Source organism: Schistocerca nitens, chromosome 6 (genome assembly GCF_023898315.1).
Source record: "Schistocerca nitens isolate TAMUIC-IGC-003100 chromosome 6, iqSchNite1.1, whole genome shotgun sequence".
Taxonomy (NCBI): Eukaryota; Metazoa; Arthropoda; class Insecta; order Orthoptera; family Acrididae; genus Schistocerca; species Schistocerca nitens.
Window position 1 is genome coordinate 361,375,721 of NC_064619.1, and position 26,187 is coordinate 361,401,907.

The following is a 26,187-nucleotide window of genomic DNA, read 5'->3' on the forward strand; positions in this document are numbered from 1 at the left end:
TACCCCTTCCCCCTCCCCTTTACCGTTCCCAACTGTCCTCCTCTTCCCCCTCCCCTACTCTCCCCATCCATCTTCTCACTCTCTTCCCCTAGTCTCCCTTCCCCCACTCTCCCAGCTCCCTCTCCATCTCACCCTTTCCTTTCTCCCTACCATTGTTCCTCTTTCCCCCTGTCCCCTCCTTCATTTTCCTCACTTCATCCCTCATTTGTCTTCCTCTTCCATTTTGCCAACTCCTTTCCCTCTCCCCCCCCCTCCCTCTCTCTCTCTCTCTCTCTCTCTCTCTCTCTGCCCTATCCATCACTCCCTTATTCCTCTCCTTCTCCTCTCTCTGCACCCCCTCTCACCCCACCCCTGTTCCTTTCCCTCTTTTTTACCCATTCTCTACTTCCCGTCTCCCTCCTACACTTCTCTCGCCCCCTCTCTCTTATGTCCATCTCTCTTCTCCCCTATCGTTTCAAATTCCTCTATCTTTTCTTTCCTCGCCCTCCTCCTCTCCCTCCTCCCTCTCTCTCTCCTCTCCCTCCTTCCACCCACTCCTCTTCCCTCTCTCCCCTCTCCCTCTCCCTCCTCCCCCACTCTGTCCTTGTCTATTACCCATCCATCTTCTCCTCTTACTTTCTGTCCAATCTCTGTAACTGTTATCTCTTTTCCTCTTTCTCTCGCCTTTCCTGTTTCACTTTCCACATTTCCAAATTTATCCTGTAACAATGTGTTTGATTTTCCTATTTTACCCAGCACTGTCAATGAAGTTTTTTCTCTGCCTCATTGAGCTTAGTTGAACTTTGAATGTGTCATATGTAATATTATCCTCCCACACATTACCATTAAAGTTCTCATTCTTTGCGCAAAATTTGTAAACTTCGAGGGGAGTAAGATTACAAAAGTAGAACTTATTTAGTTATCTTGATAATCTCGTTGTTGTTGCTGGCTCAAAATTTTGTTGTGTCTAGGAGTACATTCTTGCTACTGAAAATTTTGATTTGACATTGTGGGTTCTTGAATTTCCACATTAAGAAAATGGACAATTAATTCATATGAATTCTTTTAGTGAAACAGCTGAGATAATTTTAACCTATGGAAGAATCGATAGTATGCATGGTATTGGTTATCTCTATATATAAGAAAAAGGTAATGTTAGAGGAGGATGATTCTGCTGCAGCACACTGCGCTTCATTGCTGTGTTTATTTTAGAGGCCAGCTCTGTACATGTTACATGTGAGCTCTTCAAGGTTTTGTGTTTAAGTACAGGTTCATCAACATATACTGTTTGTTTGAAATATTTGCCACAGAGTACAAATTTTAAAGCAGTACATTGAATACATCATTCCATTGGACTGCTTCCCACACTGTATCATACATAAGTGGCCATCAGAGCACCAACATGCCAGTGATATTATCTCCCTTGCTAATGTAACAGCTTTAATGTAGCACTGTCACAGATGTCACTCCCCAGCAGAACATATTTTTAAATACGTATATCCAAATCCTTGAAAACATCTAACTGCAGATTATAGTATTAAACATGCAATGAAAACAGTATGGGAAGGACTGCTATTCACTACATAGGGGGGCCGTTGAGTCACAGATAGGAACATTGAATAACAGTGCTAGAAGTATGTCAGTTTTTGAACAAAGTCCTTCATCAGAATTGGAAAACTCACATGACAACTCATACACACATGACCTCTATCTCTGAGCACTAAAGCCTGACTGCAGCTGCATCTGATGTGAGCAGCAATCTAGCTGGGGTGGGTAGTGGAGCTACAAAGGAGGCATTGGGTGGGTATGGAGAGGGGAAGCAGAGTAGGCTTGGTGACAGATGCTGGTGCTGTATGTGTGAGCATGCAGGGATGAGCTGGGGACAGGATAGGCCTGCTGGATACAGCATCAGGTAGTAATGCTGGGGAGAAGGGAGAGGAGAGAAGTAAAGAAGAGAGAAGGACTGTGTAGATGTGTTGGCAGGATAGAAGACGTGTAGCACTGGAGTGGGAGCAGAGAAGTGGACAGGTAGCTGGAAGATATGATCTCATGAAGGTTGAGGCCAGGAAGGATTACTGAAATGAAGAATATGTCATACAGAGAGTTCCCATCAGTGTAATTCAGAATAGCTGATGCTGATGAGAAGAATCCGGATGGTGCAGATTATAAAGAAATCATAAATGTTAAGCACATCATATTGGGTGACATGGTGTGCAACAGGATTGTCCAAATGTTCCTTGGTCACAGTTTGGCATTAGGCATTCAGCAAACAACTTGTTAGTTGCAATGCCCATGTAGAATGCAACACAGTGGTTGCATGTAGCAAAACGGTAGCAGCAAATTTAGTAGATCATGTGACTGCTTACACAGATAGCTGTACCTTTAACAGATCAGAAGCAGCCAGTGAGAGGACTGTAGTAATTGGTAGTAGGAGGATGTAGGGCACAGGTCTTGTATCGAGGTCTGTAGCAGAATATGAGTCAGGAGTCAAAGGGTTTGGAGACTGGGTGGAGAGGGACAGACAAGAATATTGCATAGGTTGTGTGGGTGCAAAATGCCACTGTGGGAGGGGTGGAAGGATAGTGGGGGCAATAAACTGTCATGAAGTATTGGTAATAGTCAAGACATTACAATCTGTCTCCCCAGTTCTCATTTCTCTGCCAGTCACTGTCTTTCAATATTTACTTATCTCCTCTTCTTTCTCTGCCTCTATTTCCCTCTCCCTTTATCTGTGTGCATTTTTCCCTTCATTTTCTGTTTATTAAATTGTTTTCTTCAGTTTCAAACTCTCCTGTTGCTATTATGTTTTTTTAAGCCATTGAAGCACTGTTCGGCTAATGGTATAAACAACCATTCCTCCAATCAGCTCTTTCAACAACTGAATACATACTGGTAACAAATAAAACAATAGGATCTTACAGATATACTCTGCTTGGAAAAATTGGGCTTTTCAAGTCACTATCTGTAGTTGTGGTTCACAATTTTTGGTACATTTTGCTAGGTACGTTGATCTTTTCCACCCTCTTTCACATGGTTGGTGAACAGTTGTGTAACATGGCAAATCTTAGATTTTTTGCGGTGATGGTAATTATATAGTGAGTTTTGCTAGTTTTGTTGTAATCTTCACTGCAAAGACTGCAACTCTACATACTAGTCTGCCATGTACAAGCCTCTTCATGTGTGTGTGTGTGTTTGTGTGTGTGTGTGTGTGTGTGTGTGTGTGTGTGTAACTACTTCAACCTACTGTAACCAAGTTTGGTCTCTATTTACAATGTTTTTCCCCTGCAGGTCTGGGGGTTAGAATAGGCCCGAGGTATGCCTGCCTGTCGTAAGAGGCGACTAAAAGGAGTTTCACACTTTTTGGCCCTATAAGTTCAGGTACCATTTTATGGTTTGACCTGCCACTTTCCAAATTCTACAGAATTGTGGGCCTTATGGGGAAGGATGCCTTACATGGTGCATGAGTTTTCCATAGTGCCCTTAGATTCGATCTCCTGAACGTCTTGTCATGACTTTGCATCTCCACCTGCAATTCAACTATTTGTGCGAGGACACTTTGCAGGGTATGTCATCTTCTTCCATTGTCTCCTGTCTTCTTTCGCCCTCATGTCAGTATTGGATTTCTCAGTGCCCAGTATCAAGCATGGTAGCCAGTCCATTATGGTGGGGCATCATGTACCCATTTGGCAGTACTCCCTGACAAAACAGGGATCGCACTGCTGATGCCTGAGCTGTTAACTCCCCACGTATGCCAAGGAGTAGGTGCCTGTCTTCCTGGGGCACCAAGACTCCCAGCAATGGCCATCATGCCTGGTGGCCTCTGCTGTGGCTGGGTGGCGACCATGCGGAGAGCCCATGATCGGAGTGGGTGGCATCAGGGTGGATGACCCACAATGAAACGGACTAAGTCATCTCTTGCTAGTGACCATACGGTGCCAGAATTCTCTAAGAAGGACAAGATTGAGTACAATGCTGACAGATATGACCCTAAATCATTTCCCTCCCTCGTTTCACCATGGGAGGAACGTAGGTCTACATAAAGAAGAGAGCCATATTCGTCTCGGTATTTAGTCTGTAGCAGAATGGGTGAGGACTCCTTTCTACCTATGAAGCCTCAATTTTTTATTGAACATCTTGAGGATAAGTTTGAGGAAGTGACAGTGCTGTCCAAGATGAGTAGCTGTGCAGTCTTGATTCAGACAGCATCCCCAGCCCAGTCCCAGGCTTAACTCGCTTGTGACCACCTGGGTGATATTCCTGTTTCCGTCACTCCCCGTAAACACCTCAACATGGTCCAGGAGATTAATTTCCATTGCGACCTCTTCTTGCAGTCTGATGACGAGCTCTGCACCAATCTAGAATGGCGGGGTGTTCAGTTCATCCAGTGCGTTTACAGGGGACCCAAAGACAACAGAGTTGCTACTGGTGCCTTCACCTTGGCCTTTGAGGCTGATTCATTGCCTGAAAAGGTCAAGGTGATGGTTTACCACTATGACATTAAAACATACATCCCTCCTCCTATGCGGTGCTTTAAGTGCTGGAAATTCAAGCACAGGTCTTCCCACTGCACTTCCAATGCCACATGTCGAGACTCAGATATACACTGCATCCAGATACTCCCTGTGCACCTCCTTCCACTTGTATCAGCTTGCCAGACTGCACCATTCTCCAAAAGGAGTGGAAAATCATGGAGTACAAGACCCTGGACCAGTAGACTTACCAAGAGGCTAAACGTAAATTTGAACAATTACACCATGTTGAGTAGACGTCCGTATACGCTGCAGCTACATTACCATCACTGTCACAAGTACCAGTTGTACCACACTCTGTGCCATGAACAGTGGGCCCTCTGGGCCTCTGGAATACATCTGCCCCTTTGGTGATAGGGGGAAAATCTCCTTCCGTTGCTCACAAAGTACCTACTTCAGGAGCAAGGGCTCTTCTCCCCTCCCCCAAACGCAGGGGACCTTGGTCCCCTCCCCTCAGCTGGAGAAACAACAGCCTCATCTGGTTTCTCTCGTGCAAAAGGGATCCCTTGGGACCCTCTCTCCCATTGTCTCCACTAATGCCACAGCAGACACTCACCAGTGGCTAAAGGAGCTAAAAGCTGCTGGACAAAGAGCTTCATGGTCTTTCTCCGTGCCTGAAGCTACTTCAGAGAAGTCCTCCCAGCAAGCCCCTAAAGAGAAGTGAGCGGGCAAGCAAACAAAGATGTCTACTAAGAAAAAGGACCATCCAGTGGCACCAGCATCACCATTCCCTACCAATTTTGCACATGCCGATGAGGTGGAGATCTGTGTTTCCTGAAGACCTGGCTCTCACTGATGCCTCATCCACAATAGGAATGGATACAAATACTCAGTCGGTGGCAGCAGGTGACCATGAGGCACAACCTGCCTCCTTGCATGCTTCATGCCTTCCCAGCCTCACTGTAATGTCATCCTCCTGTGGAATTGCTGCAGTTTTTTCCACCACCTGGCTGAGCTACGGCAACTGTTCTTTCTGCATTGCCCTCCAGGAAACCAGCTTCCCGGCAATGCGGACCCCTGCACTTTGTGGCTATAGGGGATATTACAAGAACCGTAGTGACTATAATAGAGTGTCAGGTGGAGTTTGTGTCTATGTCCTGAACTTGGTATGCATTGAACCCGTGCCCCTTCAAACCCTTCTTGAAACTGTGGCTGTCAGGATAAGGACGACGCAGGAAATAACTGTCTGCAACATATATCTTCTCCAGATGGTGCAGTACCCCTGAATGCAGTGGCTGCACTGATTCATGAACTCCCTAAACCTTTCCTACTTTTGGGAGATTTTAACGCCCTTGTAGGGTGGCACTGCACTTACTGGCTGACCTAGAGATGTTGAAACTTTCCTGTCTCAACTCGACCTCTGCCTCTTAAATACTGGGGCCCCCACACATTTCAGTGTGGCTCATGGCACTTACTCGGCCATTGATTTATCTCTGTGCAGCCCAGGACTTCTCCCATATGTCCACTGGAGAACCCACGGTGACTTGTGTGGTAGTGACCACTTTCCCATCTTCCTGTCACTCCCCCAGTGCCATTCCCCCAGATGTCTACCAAGATGGGCTTTAAATAAGGCAAACTGGGAATCTTTCACCTCTGCTGTCACCGTTGAATCTCCCTCACATGGTACCATCGATGTGGTAGTGCAGGTCACTAGAACAATCATATCTGCGGCGGAAAACATGATCCCTTGTTCTTTAGGGTACCCCCAGTGAAAGCCATTACCTTGGTGATCGCTGGAAATCACTGAGGCAATTAAAGAGCGTTGGTGAACTCTACAGCGACGTAAGCAGCACCCTTCCCTAGAGCACCTAATAGCTTTTAAGCGGCTCTGTGCCCATGTTCACCAGCTTATAAAAAGACGGAAACAGGCCTGTTGGGAGTGGTACATCTCGACCATTGGGTGCCATACATTACCTTCCCAAGTCTGGACCAAGATCAGATGAATTTGTGGGTACCATACCCCCATTGGTGTTACTGGCATTAACATCAATGGCGTCTTATCTACTGACACAAACGCAATTGCCGAGCACTTTTCTGAGCATTATACTCGAGCCTCCAAGTCAGTGAATCATCCCACAGCATTTTGCACCCTCAAACAGCAGATGGAAAGGAAAGCCCTCTCGTTCACTGAACATCGCAGTGAACCTTATAATGCTCCATTTACAGAGTGGGAGCTCCTCAGTGTCCTTGCACATTGCCCTGACACAGCTCCTGGGCGAGCGGATCCACAGTCAGATAGTCAAACATCTCTTGTCATCTTCAACCGGATCTGTTGTGCTGGTGTCTTTCCATCGCAATGGCGGGAGAGCACACATCATTCCAATGTTCAAGCCTTGAAAAAAACCTGCTTGATATGGATAGCTATCGGCCCATCAGCCTCACCAACGTTCTTTGTAAGCTATTAGAATGTGCATAAGTCAGCAGTTGTGTTGGGTCCTGGAGTCACATGGCCTACTGGCCCCATGCCAGGGCAGTGTCCGCAAGGGATGCTCTACCATTGATAATCTAGTTTCCTTCAAGTCTGCCATCTGCACAGCCTTTTCTAGACACCAACACCTGGTTGTCATCTTTTTTGATTTACGAAAAGCTTAGAACATGACCTGGTGACATCATATCCTTGCCACATTATATGAGTGTGGTCTCCAGGGCCTGCTCCCGATTTTTATCCAATATTTCCTATCGCTCCGTACTTTCCTTGTCATGGTTGGTGCCTCCCATAGTTCCCACCATATCCAGGAGAGTGGGGTCCTGCAGGGCTCTGTATTGAGTATATCTCCATTTTTAGTGGCCATTAACTGTCTAGCAGCAGCAGCTGTCGGTCTCGCCTTCTCTGTATGCAGACAACTTCTGCATTTCATACTGCTCCTCCAGTACTGGTGTTGCTGAGCAGCACCTACAGGGAGCCATCCACAAGGCACAGTCATGGGCTCTAGCCCACGGCTTCCAGTTTCCAGCCGTGAAGCCGTGTGTCATGCGCTTCTGTCGGTGTCGAACTGTTCATCCGGAACCAGAACTTTACCTTAATGATGATCCACTCACTGTAGTGGAGACATATTGATTCTTAGGACTGGTTTTTGATGTCCAATTGACGTGGCTTCCTCATCTTTGTCAGCTGAAGCAAAAGTGCTGGCAGCACCTCAGTGCCCTCCGCTGCCTGAGCCACACCAATAGGGGTGCAGATCGCTCTACACTGTTGCAGCTCTTCAGAGCCCTTTTCCAATCCCACCTTGACTATGGGAGTCTGGTTTATGTTTGGTGGTGCCCTCAGCATTGCGTTTACTTGACACAGTGCACCACTGTGACGTTCGACTGGCAACAGGTGCTTTTAGAAGGAGTCCAGAGACCAGTGTCCTGATGGAGGCTGGAGTCCCTCCATTGGAGGTTAGGCGTGCACAACTGCTTGCCAATTACATTGCGCACATTCATAGTTCTCCTGAGCATCCAAATTACTGTCTCATTTTCCCATCCACAGAAGTTAATCTCCCGCATCAGAGGTCCAGGTCAGGGCTTAAGATTGCAGTTTGCATCCGATATCTTCTGTCTGTAGTGGAGTCCTTGCCTTTACCACCTGTATTTGAGGTCCATTCACGTACACCTTCATTTGTGAACACCTAGGCCGAATCTTTGCCTGGACCTTTCACATGGTCCTAAGGACTCAGTGAACCCGCAGCTCTCTGCAATCATTTCCTGTTGATTCTTGACATTTACTGGTACCATGAAGTGATTTACACTGATGGCTCGATGGCTGATGGTCACATTGGCTTCATGTATGTTCGTGGAGGACATATTGAACAGCACTCCTTGCCAGATCGCTGCAGTATTTTCACTGCAGCGCTGGCGGCCATTTCTTGTGCTCTTGAGCACATTCGCTCATGCTCTGGCGAGTCGTTTCTTTTCTGTACTGATTCCTTGAGCAGCCTACAAGCTATTGACCAGTGATACCCCTGCCATCCTTTGGTAGCGACCATCCATGGCAGTGACCATCCATGTTAGCGACTTTTTGGGGTGGACATTTTAATGTGTTGCAGAATGGCTGGCTCATCCTCTCTTATTATTGTGATCAGCCAGCCCAGACCATCTGCTCTATGGTTTTAATACCTTCTTCTAAGTAGAAGAAGGTTGTATGCTTCCCCCATTTTTTGTTCAATGGAAAATTTGTTTTCTTTTTAGGTGTGATATTGGGTGTTTTTGTACCTTGAGCCTTGCTTCCATCAGGATAAAGGGACTGATGACCCTGTAGTTTGGTCCCTTTGTACCCCAGACCAAACAACTAATCTTTCCAATGTTTACCCTCCATACTTTCTTCTGTTACTAAACTGATGATTTCAGGATGTGTTTTGTGAACTGATCACTTCTTTTAGTTAAATTGCCCCACAAATTTCTTTTCTCCTGAGTTTGATTCAATACTTCCTCATTTACTGCTAACAAAGACTTCTTCATTTGTTATTCAGTATACCCATCTAACCTTTTCAAAAGCTTCTATCCTCTTCGTGTTTGAGTTATTTATCACCCACTTTTTGCTTGTGTACAAGGCTGCTGTTGTGGTCTTCAGTCCGAGTATTGGTTTGATGCCTCTCTCCACATTACTCTGTACTGTAAGGGCCGTTTTATCCCTTAATAATTACACATTTGAACTTGCTTACTGTATTCATGCCTATACCTCCCCTACAATTTTTACCACCTCTCTCCCCCTTCTCTCTCTCCCCCCCCCCCCCCCCTCTCTCTCTCTGTCTGTCACACACACACACACACACACACACACACACACACACACACACACACAAAACAACACGTATTTCCCTTGATAACCAAACTGACTATTCCTTAATACCTTTGGGATCTCCTATCTACCAGCCACTTCCTTTAGTCAAGTTGGGCCACAAATTTCTTCCCTTCTGAATTTTATTCACTACCTCATCATTAATTTTTCAATCTAGTTTTGTAATCTTAAGCATGTTTCTGTATCACTTCATTTTGAAAGCTACACTTCTCCTCCTGGCTAAACTGAATATCACCCATGCTTTACCTTTGTGCAAGGTTGCACTCCAGACATAATTTCAGAAAATACTTCCTAAATTTGAAGTTTATATTAGGTGTTAACAAATTTCTGTTTTTCATAAATGCTTTTCTTCCTGTTGCCTGTCTACTTTTTATATCCTCTCTATGTTGGCATCATCAATTATTTTGTTGTCCAAATAGCTAAACTCCTTTACTACTTTTAATGTCTCATTTGCTTATCTAATTCCCTCAGCATCACTTGATTCAATTCAACTAAATCCCATTACCCTGATTTTACTTTTGTTGATGTTCAGCTTATAACATCATTTCAAGTGACTTATGATTCATTCATTTCATAACATACATATAATATTTGATTAGAGTGCAGGAGATGCATCAAAATATGGTTAATACAATTTCACTAACATAAAACTATAGTTAATAAGATGGAGTAGTATTGAAACATTAATGTAAATTTTTTTTAGAAGAGATATCTTTACATACCAAAACAATTGATAATTACATGCTGCTCAAATATTCAATTCATCTTTTGTTAACTCCCTCCTCAGGGGATACCGCCTTAATGTATCACTGTCCATGTGGGCGAGCAGGTTTGTGTACTGTGAATCTGAAGGGCTATGGTGGCAGTACCTCAGCTACCAGAAGGGTCACCCAAGCTAGACAGGCCAAAGGGGAGGAGCTAGACAAAGTGTGTCCCACAACAGCCTATCACTCCCCCTTTCCTTTCCCAAACCTGTCCTCACCATGTCCTTTCCGTGTCATTTCCTGTGATATGTTTAAGACCTCAGCAGCAGCGACAGTGAAGAAAGAGTCTTTCAGAATGGTGAAGCTGATGGAAGAGGCACCTTTTCTTGAAGGGTACAAAAAGAGTACAAGTAGCGACTGTACTCCAGAGGTGTGGCTACAGACAGCATCTGACTCATAGTGTGTGGCTGATTTTAGGCTGGGCATCCTACTGCCTATGTGGAAAGTAATGGGAAACTACCACATTACATTCCCAAGCAGTACATGGTATGTCTGTCCATGTGAAAAATTTCAGAGTTAAAGCGTCCCCTCATTCGGATCTCCAGGAGGGGATCACATTGAGAGTAGACATATTTGAAAGGAAGAAAGGGACAGTGAATGAAGGAAAGATAAGGATTGGAACATGGAATGTGAGGACACTACTGCAAGAAGGAAAGCTAGAGAATGCAAAACAGGAGATGAAAAGCAACAGATTAGATGCCCTCAGTTTGTGTGAAATGAGATGGGGAAAGAATGGGGAGATATAAAGTGGAGATTATAAGCTCTTTTATTCAGGGGAAATCAAGAGTGGTGAAAATGGAGTAGGAATATTGTTAGGGAAAAAGCTGAAAAATGAGGTAATGAAGGTTCAATATATTGATGGAAGACTGATGATGAAGGGTATTTCAAAAGATTTGGTGTTAATACAGGCAATATGCCAATCAGCCAGCATAGAGATGAGGAAGTGGAAGAATATTATGAGAAAATACAAGAACTCATCGAGAAAGAAAACAGAAGTACCTGCATTATCATCATGGGGGACTGGAATGCAGTGTTGGGTGAAGGAAGAGATGAAGATACAGTAGAAAAATTTGGATTAGGAAAAAGAAATGAGAGAGGTGAATGACTAATTAGTTTCTGCAAAGAAAATTCATTAGCAGTGGGTAACACATAATTTGAACACCACAAAAGGAGACATTACACATGGATGTCAAATTTGAATATGGAAAGATATCAGTTGGACTACATCCTGATACAAAAAAGGTTTAGGAACTGTTTGAAGAATGTCAGAGCTTTATCCAGGAGCAGATATAAATTCAGGCCACAACCTAGTAGTGGGAGAAAGACAAGTGAAGTTGAAAAAAGCCTGGAGAGGTAAAGCAAAAGAAAGACTAAACATAGACAGACTCAAAGGTGTAGGAAAGGCATCAGATTTGGAAAACAGATTTATGGAAAAATGGGAAAGAGGTAGTGTTGATGAAAGCGTTAATGACAAATGGATAAAAATCAGCGAAGGACTCATGGACTCTGCCAAAGTAGTACTAGGATTTAGGGTATCCCAAAGTACCAGGAAATAATGGATAACAGAAAACATGTTGAAAAAGATGGAAGAGTGGAGAAAGTGGAAAAATGTAGAATGTGAAGAAGGCAAAAAGAGGTACAGGAAACTGAATAATGAATTAAGAACAGAAACTGAAGAAGCAATGGGAAAATGGATGAAACAGAAATGCAACGAAACAGAGTGGAGTAAGAGGGAAAGTAGGAAATGATGTATAGACTGGCTAGTGAGATATTTTTTGAACCTAAAAGAAAGTGGAATAACATGGAAATAGAAAGACCAGATGGACCATCGGTCTAATTTCTCATGCAGCTAAAGTCTTGCTGACAGTGTTGAATAGATGGCTATATGGCAAGCTGGATAGAGGGATTGCAGAGGAGCAGTTCGGATTTAGAAGAGGAAAAGGAACAAGAGATGCTATTGGCCCCTTAAGAACTATAGGGAAAGATATATGGAAAAAGGTAGAGAAATCTTTGCTGTTTTTATAGCTTTAGATAAGGCTTTTGACAGAGTTCAGTGGAACAAACTGATGGATATTTTGAACAGGAAAGGAGTAGATTGGAAAGAGAGATGACTGCTACAGAATCTATATTGACACCAGAAAGTAAGGATAAGGAATGGAAATGAAATGTCAGATGGAAGCAGCACTGGATGAGGTGTTAGATGAGGTTGTTGCCTTTCCCCACTGTTGCTTAATGCATACTTTGAGGAGATTATTGCAAAAGGCTTAAATGGGAAAAGAGAAATATGTATTGGTGGGAAGAGAATAGAATGTATAAGATTTGTTGGCAACATGGTATTAGTAGCAGAAAGTGAGTGGACAGTGAATAACGTGCTGAAAGATCTGAATGAAGCTTGTGTGGAATATCAGATGCAAATAAACACAGCAAAAACAAAGAGTATGGTCATCAGACTGTCCAATATTAAAATAGGACAATCTACTCTTAGCCAAGTAAGTGCATTTAAATATCTTGGAAGCACAATAACTGAAGCCTTGAGATATCACCAGGAGGTGAAAACTCAAATTGCCATAGTGAAAGGAAGCATTCAACAGAAATAGGAGACTCTTATGTGGCAAATTAGATAAAGGTCTAAGGAAAAGGCTTGGCAAATGTTTTGTCTGGAGTGTGGCAATATATGGGGCAGAAACATGGACACTGAGACGAGAGAATGAAAAAGGTTAGAAGCATTTGAGATGTGGATGTGGAGTAGAGTGGAGAGAATAAGCTGCTTGGAATGAGTGAGTAGAGAAAGAGTGTTGGAAAGGGTTGGTGAGAGAAGATGTCTGTTAAAGGTTGTAAGAGAAAGGGAAAAGAACTGGTTGGGACATTCATTGAGAAGGGAGTGCTTGCTAGCAGATGCTTTCAAAGGATTGGTTAATGGGAGAAGACTAAGAGGAAGAAGGAGGTACAAGATGATAGATGACATAAAGGGAAGAGGAAATTATGCAGACCTGAAGAGGATGGCAGAAGACAGGACAGCCTGGAGAATTACCATGTGAAAACCTGCCATTTGGCAGAACACTGATGATTCGTGAAATCTTCAGCCGAGTAGTAACAATCCCAAAGCAGAGAATTATGTAGCTTTGTTTTCAGTGAATCTATTTTCATATCCAGAATGTTCATGGCTTTTAGTTTGTTGTAAATTTACATTCCCATATACTGGGGAGTCTGAGCATACAAGTTTAAACAGACAGCAGGAAGCATAAAATTTTCTTTATTTGTTGTATTGTTAAATGTGAGCAGAGCCATTCTTCTTGCATAATTATAAATTGCAATGTAAAAAAATGATAATATCATAGATGTATGGGGAGGTTATTGTTAATAATTTGAGATTTTTAAATAATGGGTGACATGATTTCCTTGGTAGCATGGCACAGATGTTTCTAATAATTCTTTTCTTTAATTTTCATATGTGCATTAAGTTACTTGAATTTCAACGGAAAAACAATAGCATGCATAAAGCTGACTGGAAGTAGGTGTGGTAAGCAATTTTCCTTATACCCATGTCAGTGGCATTAGCTAACATTTGCATTGCAAATGCAAAGCTACACAGTTTGTTTACTAGATATTCCACATGTTTGTTCCAATCTAAATTCTTGCCTAGGTTTAATCCTAAAAATTTCACAGAATCCATCTCTTCTAGATTTTGATTTTTAAGGTTTATTTTAATTTCCTCAGATGTTCACTGTTTCGTTCTGGACTTGATCATACGGGTTTTTGGAATGTTCAGGGTTAATCCATTGAGATGAAACCATGTTTCTGAGTGATCTATTGTACTGATGATGCAGGCAGGAATAGTTTCTGGCTCATGCTCCTCAACTAATACAGATGTGTCATTTGCAAATAAACTGATGGAGCATTGATATTGACGTAGAATAAAAACAAAATAGTTCCTACAGTAGAGCCTTGAGGTACACGTTGTGTTACTGTGTTCTATTTGAAGAATAGTTTGCTGAATTTGTACAACCACACTTTGTTTCCTATTGCACAGGTGTGAAGTAAACCAATGTACAACACTATGCCTATTTCCATACCTGTCAAGTTTATGGATAAGAAGTGCATAATTTACTGAGTCACAGGCTTTTTTGAGCTCACAAAAGATACCAACAACTTTATATTTGTTGTCTAATGAAGTGCTAATTTTGTTGATAAACTTATTAATTACATTTATAGTGCTTTTTTCTGTGCAAGAATCCAAATTAATTTTTCAAAATAATCTAATATTTTTCAATAAAATTTTGAATCTGGATGGCAACATCTTTTTTGGATTCTTTTGACAGGACTGGAAAAAGAGATATAGGACAATAATTTCCCATATCCTCTCTTGACCCTTTTTTGACAGCGATTTTACTTTTGTATACTTTAGAACCGCTGGAAAATGTCCTTGTTAAAAATATTTGTTTGTTATTACATATACAGGGTGTTACAAAAAGGTACGGCCAAACTTTCAGGAAACATTCCTCACACACAAGTAAAAAAAAGATGTTATGTGGACATGTGCCCGGAAACGCTTAATTTCCATGTTAGAGCTCATTTTAGTTTCGCCCACCTACACTCAATACAGCACATTATCATGATTTCATATGGGATACTCTACCTGTGCTGCTAGAACATGTGCCTTTACAAGTACGACACAACATGTGGTTCATGCACGATGGAGCTCCTGCACATTTCAGTCAAAGTGTTCATATGCTTCTCAACAACAGATTCAGTGACCGATGGATTGGTAGAGGTGGACCAATTCCATGGCTTCCACGCTCTCCTGACGTCAACCCTCTTGACTTTCATTTATGGGGACATTCGAAAGCTCTTGTCTACACAACCCTGGTACCCAATGTAGAGACTCTTTGTGCTCGTATTGTGGGCAGGTGTGATACAATACGCCATTCTCCAGGGCTGCATCAGCGCATCAGGGATTCCATGCGACGGAGAGTGGATGCATGTATCCTCGCTAACGGAGGACATTTTGAACATTTCCTGTAACAAAGTGTTTGAAGTCACGCAGGTACGTTCTGTTGCTGTGTGTTTCCATTCCATGATTAATGTGATTTGAAGAGAAGTAATAAAATGAGCTCTAACATGGAAAGTAAGTGTTTCCGGACACATGTCCACATAACATATTTTCTTTCTTTGTGTGTGAGGAATGTTTCCTGAAAGTTTGGCCACACCTTTTTGTAACACCCTGTATAGTGGGTGTCCTTTTATTTTATGCTCAAATTTGAGAACTTAAGTGGATGTGCTAATATAACATTTTCAACCTTTATTGTTAACGCTGTTTTAAATTTTATGAAGCTCAAACATTTGATTTTGCTACATTAATGAAGAATCCATTGAAGCGATCTGAAATTTTAGCTTGTTTTTCAGTAAACTCATCTTTGTAAGCTTTATTTTAAAAATTCCATGACTAGAGGCTTTAATACTTAATTCAGATTTTACAACTCACCATATTGTCTTTGATTTATTCTCTGTCTTAAAATTAAACTATTATTGGCAACACTTTGCTGCCTTCACAACTTTCTGAAATGTAATTTGTATTGCCTAACAAATTCACGAAATTCTGTATTTGTATTATGTCTTAGTTCATTATGTACCTGTCTTTCTCTTAGCACTAGAGATTTTTATATCTTTAGTGATCCAGTTGAGTTTTTTGTTGCTTTATTAAAATAAGTTGTAGGTAGAAATGTTTCACTGAAAACATTTAAAAAAACTAATTAAGAATGCTTCAAAATTTGCACTGCCTGTCATGAAATGAAATCATGTTTTCCTGATTAAAGTTCTTTTCTATGCAGACTTTTTTTTACAAAGGACTTCCTTATTTGATCTCAGCTCAATAAAATGCTGAATGATCAGTATCTAGCAATTACTCCATAGCCATTTTACATTTTCTGTCTGTTTTTTTTTAGATCTCTGTTTTCCCTTTTGATTGCTTCATTTGCTGCATTTTTTTATTTTTTTTTATTTTATTTATTTATTTATTTATTTATTTTTGTCAGTTCATCCAGAAATCATCTCCTTAACTTCTTACCTTCTTGCAGTTTCTTCAGATTTAATCTGGATTTTGTAACCAGCAAATTATTATAGAATCCACATCTGATAGTGAAACCTTTTTACAGTTTAAAATATGGGTTTGAAACCTCTTTCTTACCACTGTATGAAACTTGTGATTGTCCCCAGGTCTCTTTCACATATACAGCCTTCTTTTGTGATTCTTAAACCAAATGTTATCAACAATTTAATTTTTTTGTGTGAAAAATTGTATCAGCCAGTTTCCTATTTCATTCCTTTGCTGGAGTGCATGCTTCCCTACTATCTTTCCCTCTCCTCCTCTTCCTACTATCAAATTCCAGTCACCTATAACAGTTAAATTTTTGTCTGCTTTAACTATTTGAATAATTTCTTTCATATCATCCTTACAGTCTTTCAATCTCTTCTCCATCTGCGGAGTTAGCTGGCATATAAACTTGTGCTGTTGTGGTGGCTGTTAGCTTCTTGTCTGTTTTGTCTATGACAATTTGATCTCTATGCTGTCCAAAAAAGCTTATCCACATCGCTATTTTCTTATTCATTATTAAGTATATTCCTGCTTTACCCCTGTTTGATTTTCTGTTGATAACCCTGTTCCAACCTGACCAGAAATCCTGTTCTTTCTGCCACCATTCTTCACTAAATTGCAATCTGTCTCAATCAACCTATCTGTTTTCCTTTCTAAATTCTCTAACATACCTGTCTAATTAAGGGATCTAACATTCCATGCTGCAAAACATGATTACCAATTGTGTTTTTCCTGTTGATGATGTCCTACTAAGTAGTCTCCACCCTGAGATCCAACTGGAGGACTATTTTACCTCAGAAATATTTTACCCAAGAGGATGCCATCATCAGTAAGCCACACAGTAGAGCATGTCCTGAGGAACTATGTTGATTAATTTTCATTTTATAACTTCATTCCAGGACACCATCCATTATGTTTAACTGCTTTTCCAAGTCCTTTGCCATCTTTGAAAGAATTATGGTTTCACTAGGAACCCTCAAACTTTTAAGTACTTTTCCATGACCTGAAACCTCTTTAAAATTTCTCCTTAGTTTTCTTTACTGCTTGCTCAGTGTATAGATTGAATAAAGTCAGAGATAGGCTACAACTACAAATTTTATGGATAAAGCTTTGGAAATTTTTGAACAGACCTCATATGTCTCATTCGTTTCTCATCTACTGCTTCCCTTCCATACCCTTCAGCTCATATAACTGCAACCTGGTTTCTATGTAAGTTGTAAATAGCCTTTTGCTCCCTGTAGTTTATCCCTGATATGTTCAGAATTTCAAAAAGAGAATTCCATTCTACTTTGTTATATGTTTCTGTGAACCTACAAATTATATAAATGTAGGTTCACCTTTATACAGTCTACCTTTCAAAATAAGTCATAGGCTCAATATTGCATTAATGTGTTCCTACATTTCTCCAGAAACCACACTGATCTTCCCTGAGGTCCGCTTCTATTTTTCCATGGTTCTGTAAATAACTCATGTCAGTATTTTGCAACCATGACTTTGAAACTGAAAATTTGGTAATACCCATATCTGTCAAAATCTGCCTTATTTTGTAATTGGAATTGTTACATTCTTCTTGAAGAGTGAGGGTATGTTGCCACTCTCACATACCTTGCACATCAGGTGGAAGAGGTTCATCATGGCTGGCTCTCCTCATTATCTAAATAATTCAGAGGTAATATCATCCACTCCAGGTGCTATTTCATAACTTAGGTTTTTCAGTGCTCTTTGAACTTTTTCTCACAATATTTTATCTCCTTTCTTGCTGTCCATGCAACTGCTTCTCTTTCCTCCACATGTCTCTTCAATTTTCCTGCAGGCAACATGTGTCTTTCCCATATTAATGTATGCATCTACATTGTTGCATTTTTCCTTTATTCGTTCCTGCCTAACCGTTTTACACCTTCTGCCAATCTCAGTTTTAGATGTATGTATTTCCTTTTGACTCCCTTTATCAGTTAAATTCAGCATTCGTGTGTCATCCAAGGGCTTCTTCTGGGACTTTTTTTTCCCAATGATTCTACATACAGTTACCCAAAGAGGACATCTAACTCTGAGATTGATCTCCAACAAATTAATGGTGCTATTCCATTTGATAATGATGTATTAAATATTTATTCCCTCCTGGACTTAGAGTAGACACCTGTGACATCCTAGAAAGTGTCAAAACGATGTAATGTAATCTTCAGCATTCTTCTGTAGCACCATATTTCGAAAGCTTCTATTCTCTTCTTGTCCAAACTATTTATCATCCATGTTGCACTTCCATACATGGCTACACTCCATACAAATACTTTCAGAAACGACTTCCGGACACTTAAATCTATACTCGATGTTAACAAATTTCTCTTCTTTAGAAACGCATTCCTTGCCATTGCCAGTCTACATTTTAAATCCTCTCTACTTCGACCATCATCAGTTATTTTGCTCCCCAAATAGCAAAACTCCTTTACTACTTTAAGTGTCTCATTTCCTATTCTAATTCCCTCAGCATCACCCGACTTCATTCAACTACATTCCATTATCATTGTTTTGCTTTTGTTGATGTTCATCTTATATCTTCCTTTCAAGACACTGTCCGTTCCATTCAACTGCTCTTCCAAGTCCTTTACTGTCTCTGACAGAATTACAATGTCATCGGCAAACCTCAAAGTTTTTATTTCTTCTCCATGGATTTTAATTCCTACTGCGAATTTTTCTATTGTTTCCTTTACTGCTTGCTCATTATACAGATTGAATAACATTGGGGAGAGGCTACAACCCTGTCTCACTCCCTTCCCAACCATTGCTTCCCTTTCATGTCCCTTGACTCTTATAACTGCCATCTGGTTTCTGTACAAATTGTAAATAGCTTTTCGCTCCCTGTATTTTACCCCTGCCACCTTTAGAATTTGAAAGAGAGTATTCCAGTCAATATTGTCAAAAGCTTTCTCTAAGTCTACAAATGCTAGACTAAGGAAGGTTTGCCTTTCCTTATTCTTTCTTCTAAGATAAGTCGTAGGATCAGTATTGCCTCACATGTTCCAATATTTTTACGGAATCTAAACTATTTTCCCCGAGGTCAGCTTCTACCAGTTTTTCCATTCGTCTGTAAAGAATTCATGTTAGTATTTTGCAGCTGTGACTTATTAAACTGATAGTTCGATAAGTTTCACACCTGGCAGTACCTGCTTCCTTTGGGATTGGAATTTTTATATTCTTCTTGAAGTCTGAGGGTATTTCACCTGTCTCATACATCTTGTTCACCAGATGGTAGAGTTTTGTCAGGACTGGCTCTCCCAAGGCTGTCAGTAGTTCTAATGGAATGTTGTCTACTCCTGGGGCCTTGTTTCTACTCAAGTCTTTCAGTTCTCTGTCAAACTCTTCACGCAGTATCATACCTCCCATTTCATCATCATCTACATCCTCTTCCATTTCCATAATATTGTCCTCAAGTACATCGCCCTTGTATAGACCCTCTATATACTCCTTCCACCTTTCTGCTTTCCCTTCTTTGCTTAGAACTGGTTTTCCATCTGAGCTCTTGATATTGATACAAGTGGTTCTCTTTTCTCCAAAGGTCTCTTTAATTTTCCTGTAGGTAGTATTGATCTTACCCCTAGTGAGATAAGCCTCTACAACCTTACACTTGTACTCTAGCTATCCCTACTTAACCATTTTGCGCTTCCTGTCGATCTCATTTTTGAGACATTTGTATTCCTTTTTGCCTGCTTCATTTACTGCATTTTTATATTTTCTCCTTTCATCAATTAAATTTAATATTTCTTCTTTTACCCAAGGATTTCTAGTAGCCCTCTTCTTTTTACCTACTTGATCCTCTGCTGCCTTCAGTACTTCATCCCTCAAAGCTACCCATTCTTCTTCTACTGTGTTTCTTTCCCCCATTCCTGTCAATTGTTCCCTTATGCTCCTCCTGAAACTCTCTACAACCTCTGGTTCTTTCAGTTTATCCAGGTCCCATCTCCTTAAATTCCCACCTTTTTGCAGTTTCTTCATTTTTAATCTACAGTTCATAACCAATATATTGTGGTCAGAGTCCACGTCTGCCCCCAGAAGTGTCTTACAATTTAAAACCTGGTCCCTAAATCGCCGTCTTACTGTTATATTGTTAATTGTTAATACAGTGTATGAAATTAGTTTCTGATAGCCAGTTTTTTTGAATGTTTTCTCTGACTGCTTCCACAACTTTGGAGGTTCTCTTTCATAATGTGGTCTACATAACATGATAAACCAGATATTGCGTGAATGAATGAGTGAAGAATGAATGAATGAGTGGAGAAGTCATTTGCTGTTTGTTACTACTACAATGAGTTATTTTCTTAATTTTGTTAGAACTGTCAGTTATGGCCTATATATTTGATGTACAGATATTATATTTTGTTTATTTGTGATATTGTTAGAATGTTATTCACCAGTCCCAGATTATTTTTATTACTGCCCTGTATAAGGTAAAGATACTGAATAATTTGGTACAGATAACTGACTTTTTTTCTAATGTGGAACTATTTTCACATTTGGCTTATGTGTTGGAAAACTGATAAAGCTCTCATGCAATTATTTATTTATGTTAATTTTATTGTCTCTCTGTGTTTAAGCCAGTGGATTTAGAATCTCTGTGTATGCTGTTAGGACCTAATGAATAAATCACCTGTTGTTCCCATCTTCTGTAGGCCTCTGATGATGTACACAATGCCAAACAACCAATCCTTTATTAACATATATTTTATGCTACTATATGATCGTTGTTACAAAGTAAATATTTTCATTATTTCAGGTGCTAATTTTGTTCTGTGAATTTGTTAGGGCCAAGCACCTGATACAGAAATTGGCCGTGTTTATGTATATGATCTGGATGATTGGGATTTACCAGACAAAACATTTCATTGGGAAACTACAGAGCACCCATTGTTTCAGCTGAACCCAAGCACAGGAATGATAACAATGAGAGAAGGAACACCTAATGGCAGGTGAGTTTCATTTACTAATAATAGTATTGCTGGTCTTATTTATTCTGATATTTATTTCTACATGAAAATGTATAAAGAAAAGGAACTCAGCTGTGTAATTCCAATTAAATGAAGACAGAAGAAATTGCTACTTATTAGTAGATAGCAAACAAATGTTGAAGAGGGAATGTCTGGTCCACACATACTTCAGGAGGCGATTTCCAAATATTGCTGAGAGACACAGATAGAAACAGAAAAAGCTTAACTTAGCATTGCTCCTTCGTCACAAAGGAAAGAGGGATAGGTTGTGAATATGTAAAATGAGGGGCAGGTGAGTTGGACTCCATATTGAGAAGAACTTACCAGTTGTGGGAAAAGACATTCAGTTCTGTTTAGCTGAAGTTAGAACCTAGTACCTGATATAGTATGTATGTATGAGAGTGATAGTACGTATTAGAGGGATAATACTACAGAGCAATTAGAGAAGATACATATTGCCTATGAAGAATTAATCATAAAGGTAGACAGAATCTCAATTTATAACACCTAATAGAAAAGACAAAAATACTACTGTATGTGGGACAAATGTAAGAATGAACAATAAGATAAAAGTGTATCTCTCACATCTTCCTTCATCCTATTCTTTTCCTTGATTTCCAGGTCAAATTTACTCACTGGGTGTTTCTAATAACAGTTGCCCGTCCCCCTTCCTCTGCTGTTTTAGTTGATATTTGCAGTTTAGTATTTCTGATATGTTGTTAAAGTGATCACAAACAAATGCTACCAATCAAATGTTTTGTTCAATGTCCAGCACTGATAAAAACATGGGTTTGTTTCTCATTACAAACAAAATGATTTTTTAATGAAATTTAATATGCCTGTTTCACAGAACAGTCCCAGATTAGTCTAGGTCAGTATTCACTTTCATTAAATGTGTGAACTTTATCCAGTTGCTTCTGGAGTACTGGTTATTTCTCATGTTTTATTGTCACTGTTACCACATCATTAAACCAGACATCCCGTAAAACTAATTTGCAGCTTCTCTATTGAATAAGCACATAAAATTCCATAATTGTTTACAAGATACTTTTTACTCTTGCCAGTCATGCCTTGATAAATGAAGAACCGTTATAGCTGTTAAATGATCCTTCATTAAAACAGCCGGTTTCATAACTTACAGCTGCATTCTTAGGTATATATAATCAGTTTGTATAAAACCAAGGTCATAATTTAATCCTGGCCTGAATTTTATATGAACTGATTATGCATACCTGAGGATTTACTAAAAGCTGTGAAACCAGTCGGATTAATAAAGGATCATTCAGCAGCTATTGTGGTTCTTCATACATCAAAATCACAATTGACTGTAGCAAAGAAATCAGTGGTTTCTATCAATATAGGGCTTCACATGAAACATATGATGAGCAGTATTTTTTTGTGCTCACTGTATCGGTACACTGCAAAAAATGAAACTGCAAATATTTATCAAAACATCTGAGAAAATTCGCCTGATTATGAGAGATGTTTGGTTTATTTATTTATTTTCATCCATTTCACATTCATTGCTGGAAAAAATGTTTCCTCTAGACTTCAGTTACATGCATCTGTATTACTCCTGTATGTTATTGAATGATATCCACTCTTCTTCTATTAAATTGTAAATCCACTCTCTTAGTCCACCTCCATTAGTTGAGTGGTCAGCATGGGGGGATGCCACGCCAAGGAGCCCAAGTTAGATTCACGGCTTGGGCAGGAGATTTTCTCCTCTCAGGGACTGGATGTTGTGTTGTCCCTATCATTATATCATCCCCATCTCTGACGTGAAAGTCGCCCAATGTGGCGTCAAATGCAATAAGTACTTGCCCTTGACGGACGAACTTCCCGAAGTGCGGGGACTCCTGGCCCACAATGCCATATGCTCATTTCCATTTTTTCCATTCTCTTAGAATCTAGCACAGAACTTCCTTTTTCAATCTATGTACAATATAACTGAAGTACTTGTCGAACAATAAATCACTGAGAATCATTTTGTGCAACGGCGTATAATATCCCTTTTCTAAAAAACTATACTTTGTGTAAAAAATTATGTTAAGATTGCAAACAAAGAATCAGTGTTCATATTTGTATTATATGTGTAACAAAAGAAAGCACAGTCTTCAATTTTTTTAGAGAGGGGGAACGAAAACCTTGTCTGTTTGCACTTGCCTTTCCACTTTCAATCTCCATAATGTAAGCATTGTGGGTTGTAGTTGTAGTGAGTTCACAATATACTAACTTATTTTGAGCTAGTTAAGTGCTATTTTATTATTAATTCTATATTCCACATTTTTAATTCATTGTTCATTGTGTTATGAGTCTCATTTTTCAGCATTTGTAGCAGAAAAGACACAACACTTCCATGTGCACCGATCCACCATTGATGTGATTTCATTACTAATCTGCAATATCCATTCTTACATATTGTATGTGCAGAACCCAGAATCATTCAGAAAAAAAGTCCAAGACTTTTTGGAATGAATCGTACAGCATAGAGTGACTAACAAACCATGTTACACAAATTACGTCTACTAAAATTCAGTTGGTTCACATCCTCTGTTGCACCACTTCCAGCACCAATCTAGGATCACTATATTCCTGCTGGTAACAAAATTTTAAAATATTTGCGTTGTCAAAAGGTGGAAGCCAACTTACATTGGTGACCGTGACAGAACATTTATTAAATATCAGCTATTGTATGTAATTGTATTTTCATTGTCCTAACTGTTTGCCTTTTTCACGGTGGTGCTATCACTCAAAGTACTACTGTTGGAGTATAAAGTAAACAGAACCAAAAATCGAAACTTCTAGAAAGAGATAAAGAGAAAATATAAAGTAAATATGAAAAGAAACCAATAATAATCTAGAACCAGAATGAGAGCTACAAGGTAAGAGAAAACTCATTATTGAGCTTTGGTGCTAGACAGCCATCTTATGCTTCTAATATTAATACTGGAATGTCAACTCTCAGTACTGATATGTCCACTCTTAGTACTGAAGTGTCCACTCTGAATACTAATGTGACTACTGAAATTGATATGATTATGTTCAAAAGTGCAATAAAAACTCATGTGGTCACATTCAAAGATTAAATCAAAAGTGAAATTACTATGATGGTATTGGCTGAAATGATCATAAAGTTTTGTAAGGTAACACTAAATATTACAGCCCAGATCTCAGAACCCTCATCAAACGTATCAGATCTGCAGAAACAGATTGGTAACATTTCAGTAGAGGTAGGACACATATAATAAAAAAGTAAAGATTAGAAATAACAGCAGGAGACATTAGCTGACAGTATGACAAAATTGTCAAATGTTTGTCAAAATTTGTCTATGGATGTAGAGAAGCTCACTACAGAAGATGCTGCCCTCAGTGAAATGGCACACACACTGAAGTAGAGCATTTCACCATAGAGCAGGCAGTTAGTCTAAAGCAGTGGTTGTCAAACTCTGTTGCTCTACGTAGAGCCAATACTAACACTGTGAAGCAACACGTCAGGCAGTGTATTTATTGATCTTATTATTAATTGGTAACCTATATAAAAACATATATAATGAGTCTCCCAATAGATAAGCAAAAGTATGGGCACAATAAGTTGGTCACCAGTCCCCAAGTTGTTGTTGTTGTGGTCTTCAGTCCTGAGACTGGTTTGATGCAGCTCTCCATGCTACCCTATCCTGTGCAAGCTTCTTCATCTCCCAGTACTTACTGCAACCCACATCCTTCTGAATCTGCTAAGTGTATTCATCTCTTTGTCTCCCTCTACGATTTTTACCCTCCACGCTGCCCTCCAATGCTAAATTTGTGATCCCTTGATGCCTCAGAACATGTCCTACTAACTGGTCCCTCGTTTTTGTCAAGTTGTGCCACATACTCCTCTTCTGCCCAATTCTATTCAATACTTCATCATTAGTTATGTGATCTACCCATCTAATCTTCAGCATTCTTCTGTAGCACCACATTATGAAAGCTTCTATTCTCTTCTTGTCCAAACTATTTATCGTCCATGTTTCATTTCCATACATGGCTACACTCCATACAAATACTTTCAGAAACGTCTTTCTGACACTTAAATCTATACTCGATGTTAACAAATTTCTCTTCTTCAGAAACGATTTCCTTGCCATTGACAGTCTACATTTTATATCCTCTCTGCTTCGACCATCGTCAGTTATTTTGCTCCCCAAATAGCAAAACTCCTTTACTACTTTAAGTGTCTCATTTCCTATTCTAATTCCCTCAGCATCACCCGACTTCATTCAACTACATTCCATTATCATCGTTTTGCTTTTGTTGATGTTCATCTTATATCCTCCTTTCAAGACACTGTCCATTCCGTTCAACTTCTCCTCCAAGTCCTTTGCTGTCTCTGACAGAATTACAATGTCATCGGCAAACCTCAAAGTTTTTATTTCTTCTCCATAGATTTTAATACCTACTCTGAATTTTTCTTTTGTTTCTTTTACTGCTTGCTCAATATACAGATTGAATAACATTGGGGAGAGGCTACAACCCTGTCTCACTCCCTTCCCAACCACTGCTTCCCTTTCGTGCCCCTCGACGCTTATAACTGCCATCTGGTTTCTGTACAAATTGTAAATAGACTTTCACTCCCTGTATTTTACCCCTGCCTCCTTTAGAATTTGAGAGAATTCCAGTCAACATTGTCAAAAGCTTTTTCTAAGTCTACAAATGCTAGAAACGTAGGTCTGCCTTTCCTCAATCTTTCCTCTAAGATAAGTCGTACGGTCAGTATTGCCTCACGTGTTCCAGTATTTTTACAGAATCCAAACTGATCTTCCCCGAGGGCGACTTCTACCAGTTTTTCAATTCGTCTGTACAGAATTCGCATTAGTATTTTGCAGCTGTGATTTATTAAACTGATAGTTCGGTAATTTTCACATCTGTCAACACCGGCTTTCTTTGGGATTGGAATTATTATATTCTTCTTGAAGTCTGTGGGTATTTTGCCTGTCGCATACATCTTGCTCACCAGATGGTAGAGTTTTGTCAGGACTGGCTCTCCCAAGGCCATCAGTAGTTCTAATGGAATGTTGTCTACTCC

At 40.0% G+C, this 26,187-nt stretch overlaps 1 protein-coding gene across 1 annotated transcript in view; it reads left to right on the forward strand.

The window, feature by feature from the left end:
* Nucleotides 1-26,187, forward strand: part of LOC126263361 (neural-cadherin-like) — a 454,211-nt gene that overhangs the window by 225,876 nt on the left and 202,148 nt on the right. Inside the window, exon 10 of the mRNA XM_049960451.1 lies at nt 20,941-21,104. Within this exon, the coding sequence (XP_049816408.1) occupies nt 20,941-21,104 (164 nt within the window). The remainder of the gene's footprint in view (nt 1-20,940; nt 21,105-26,187) is intronic.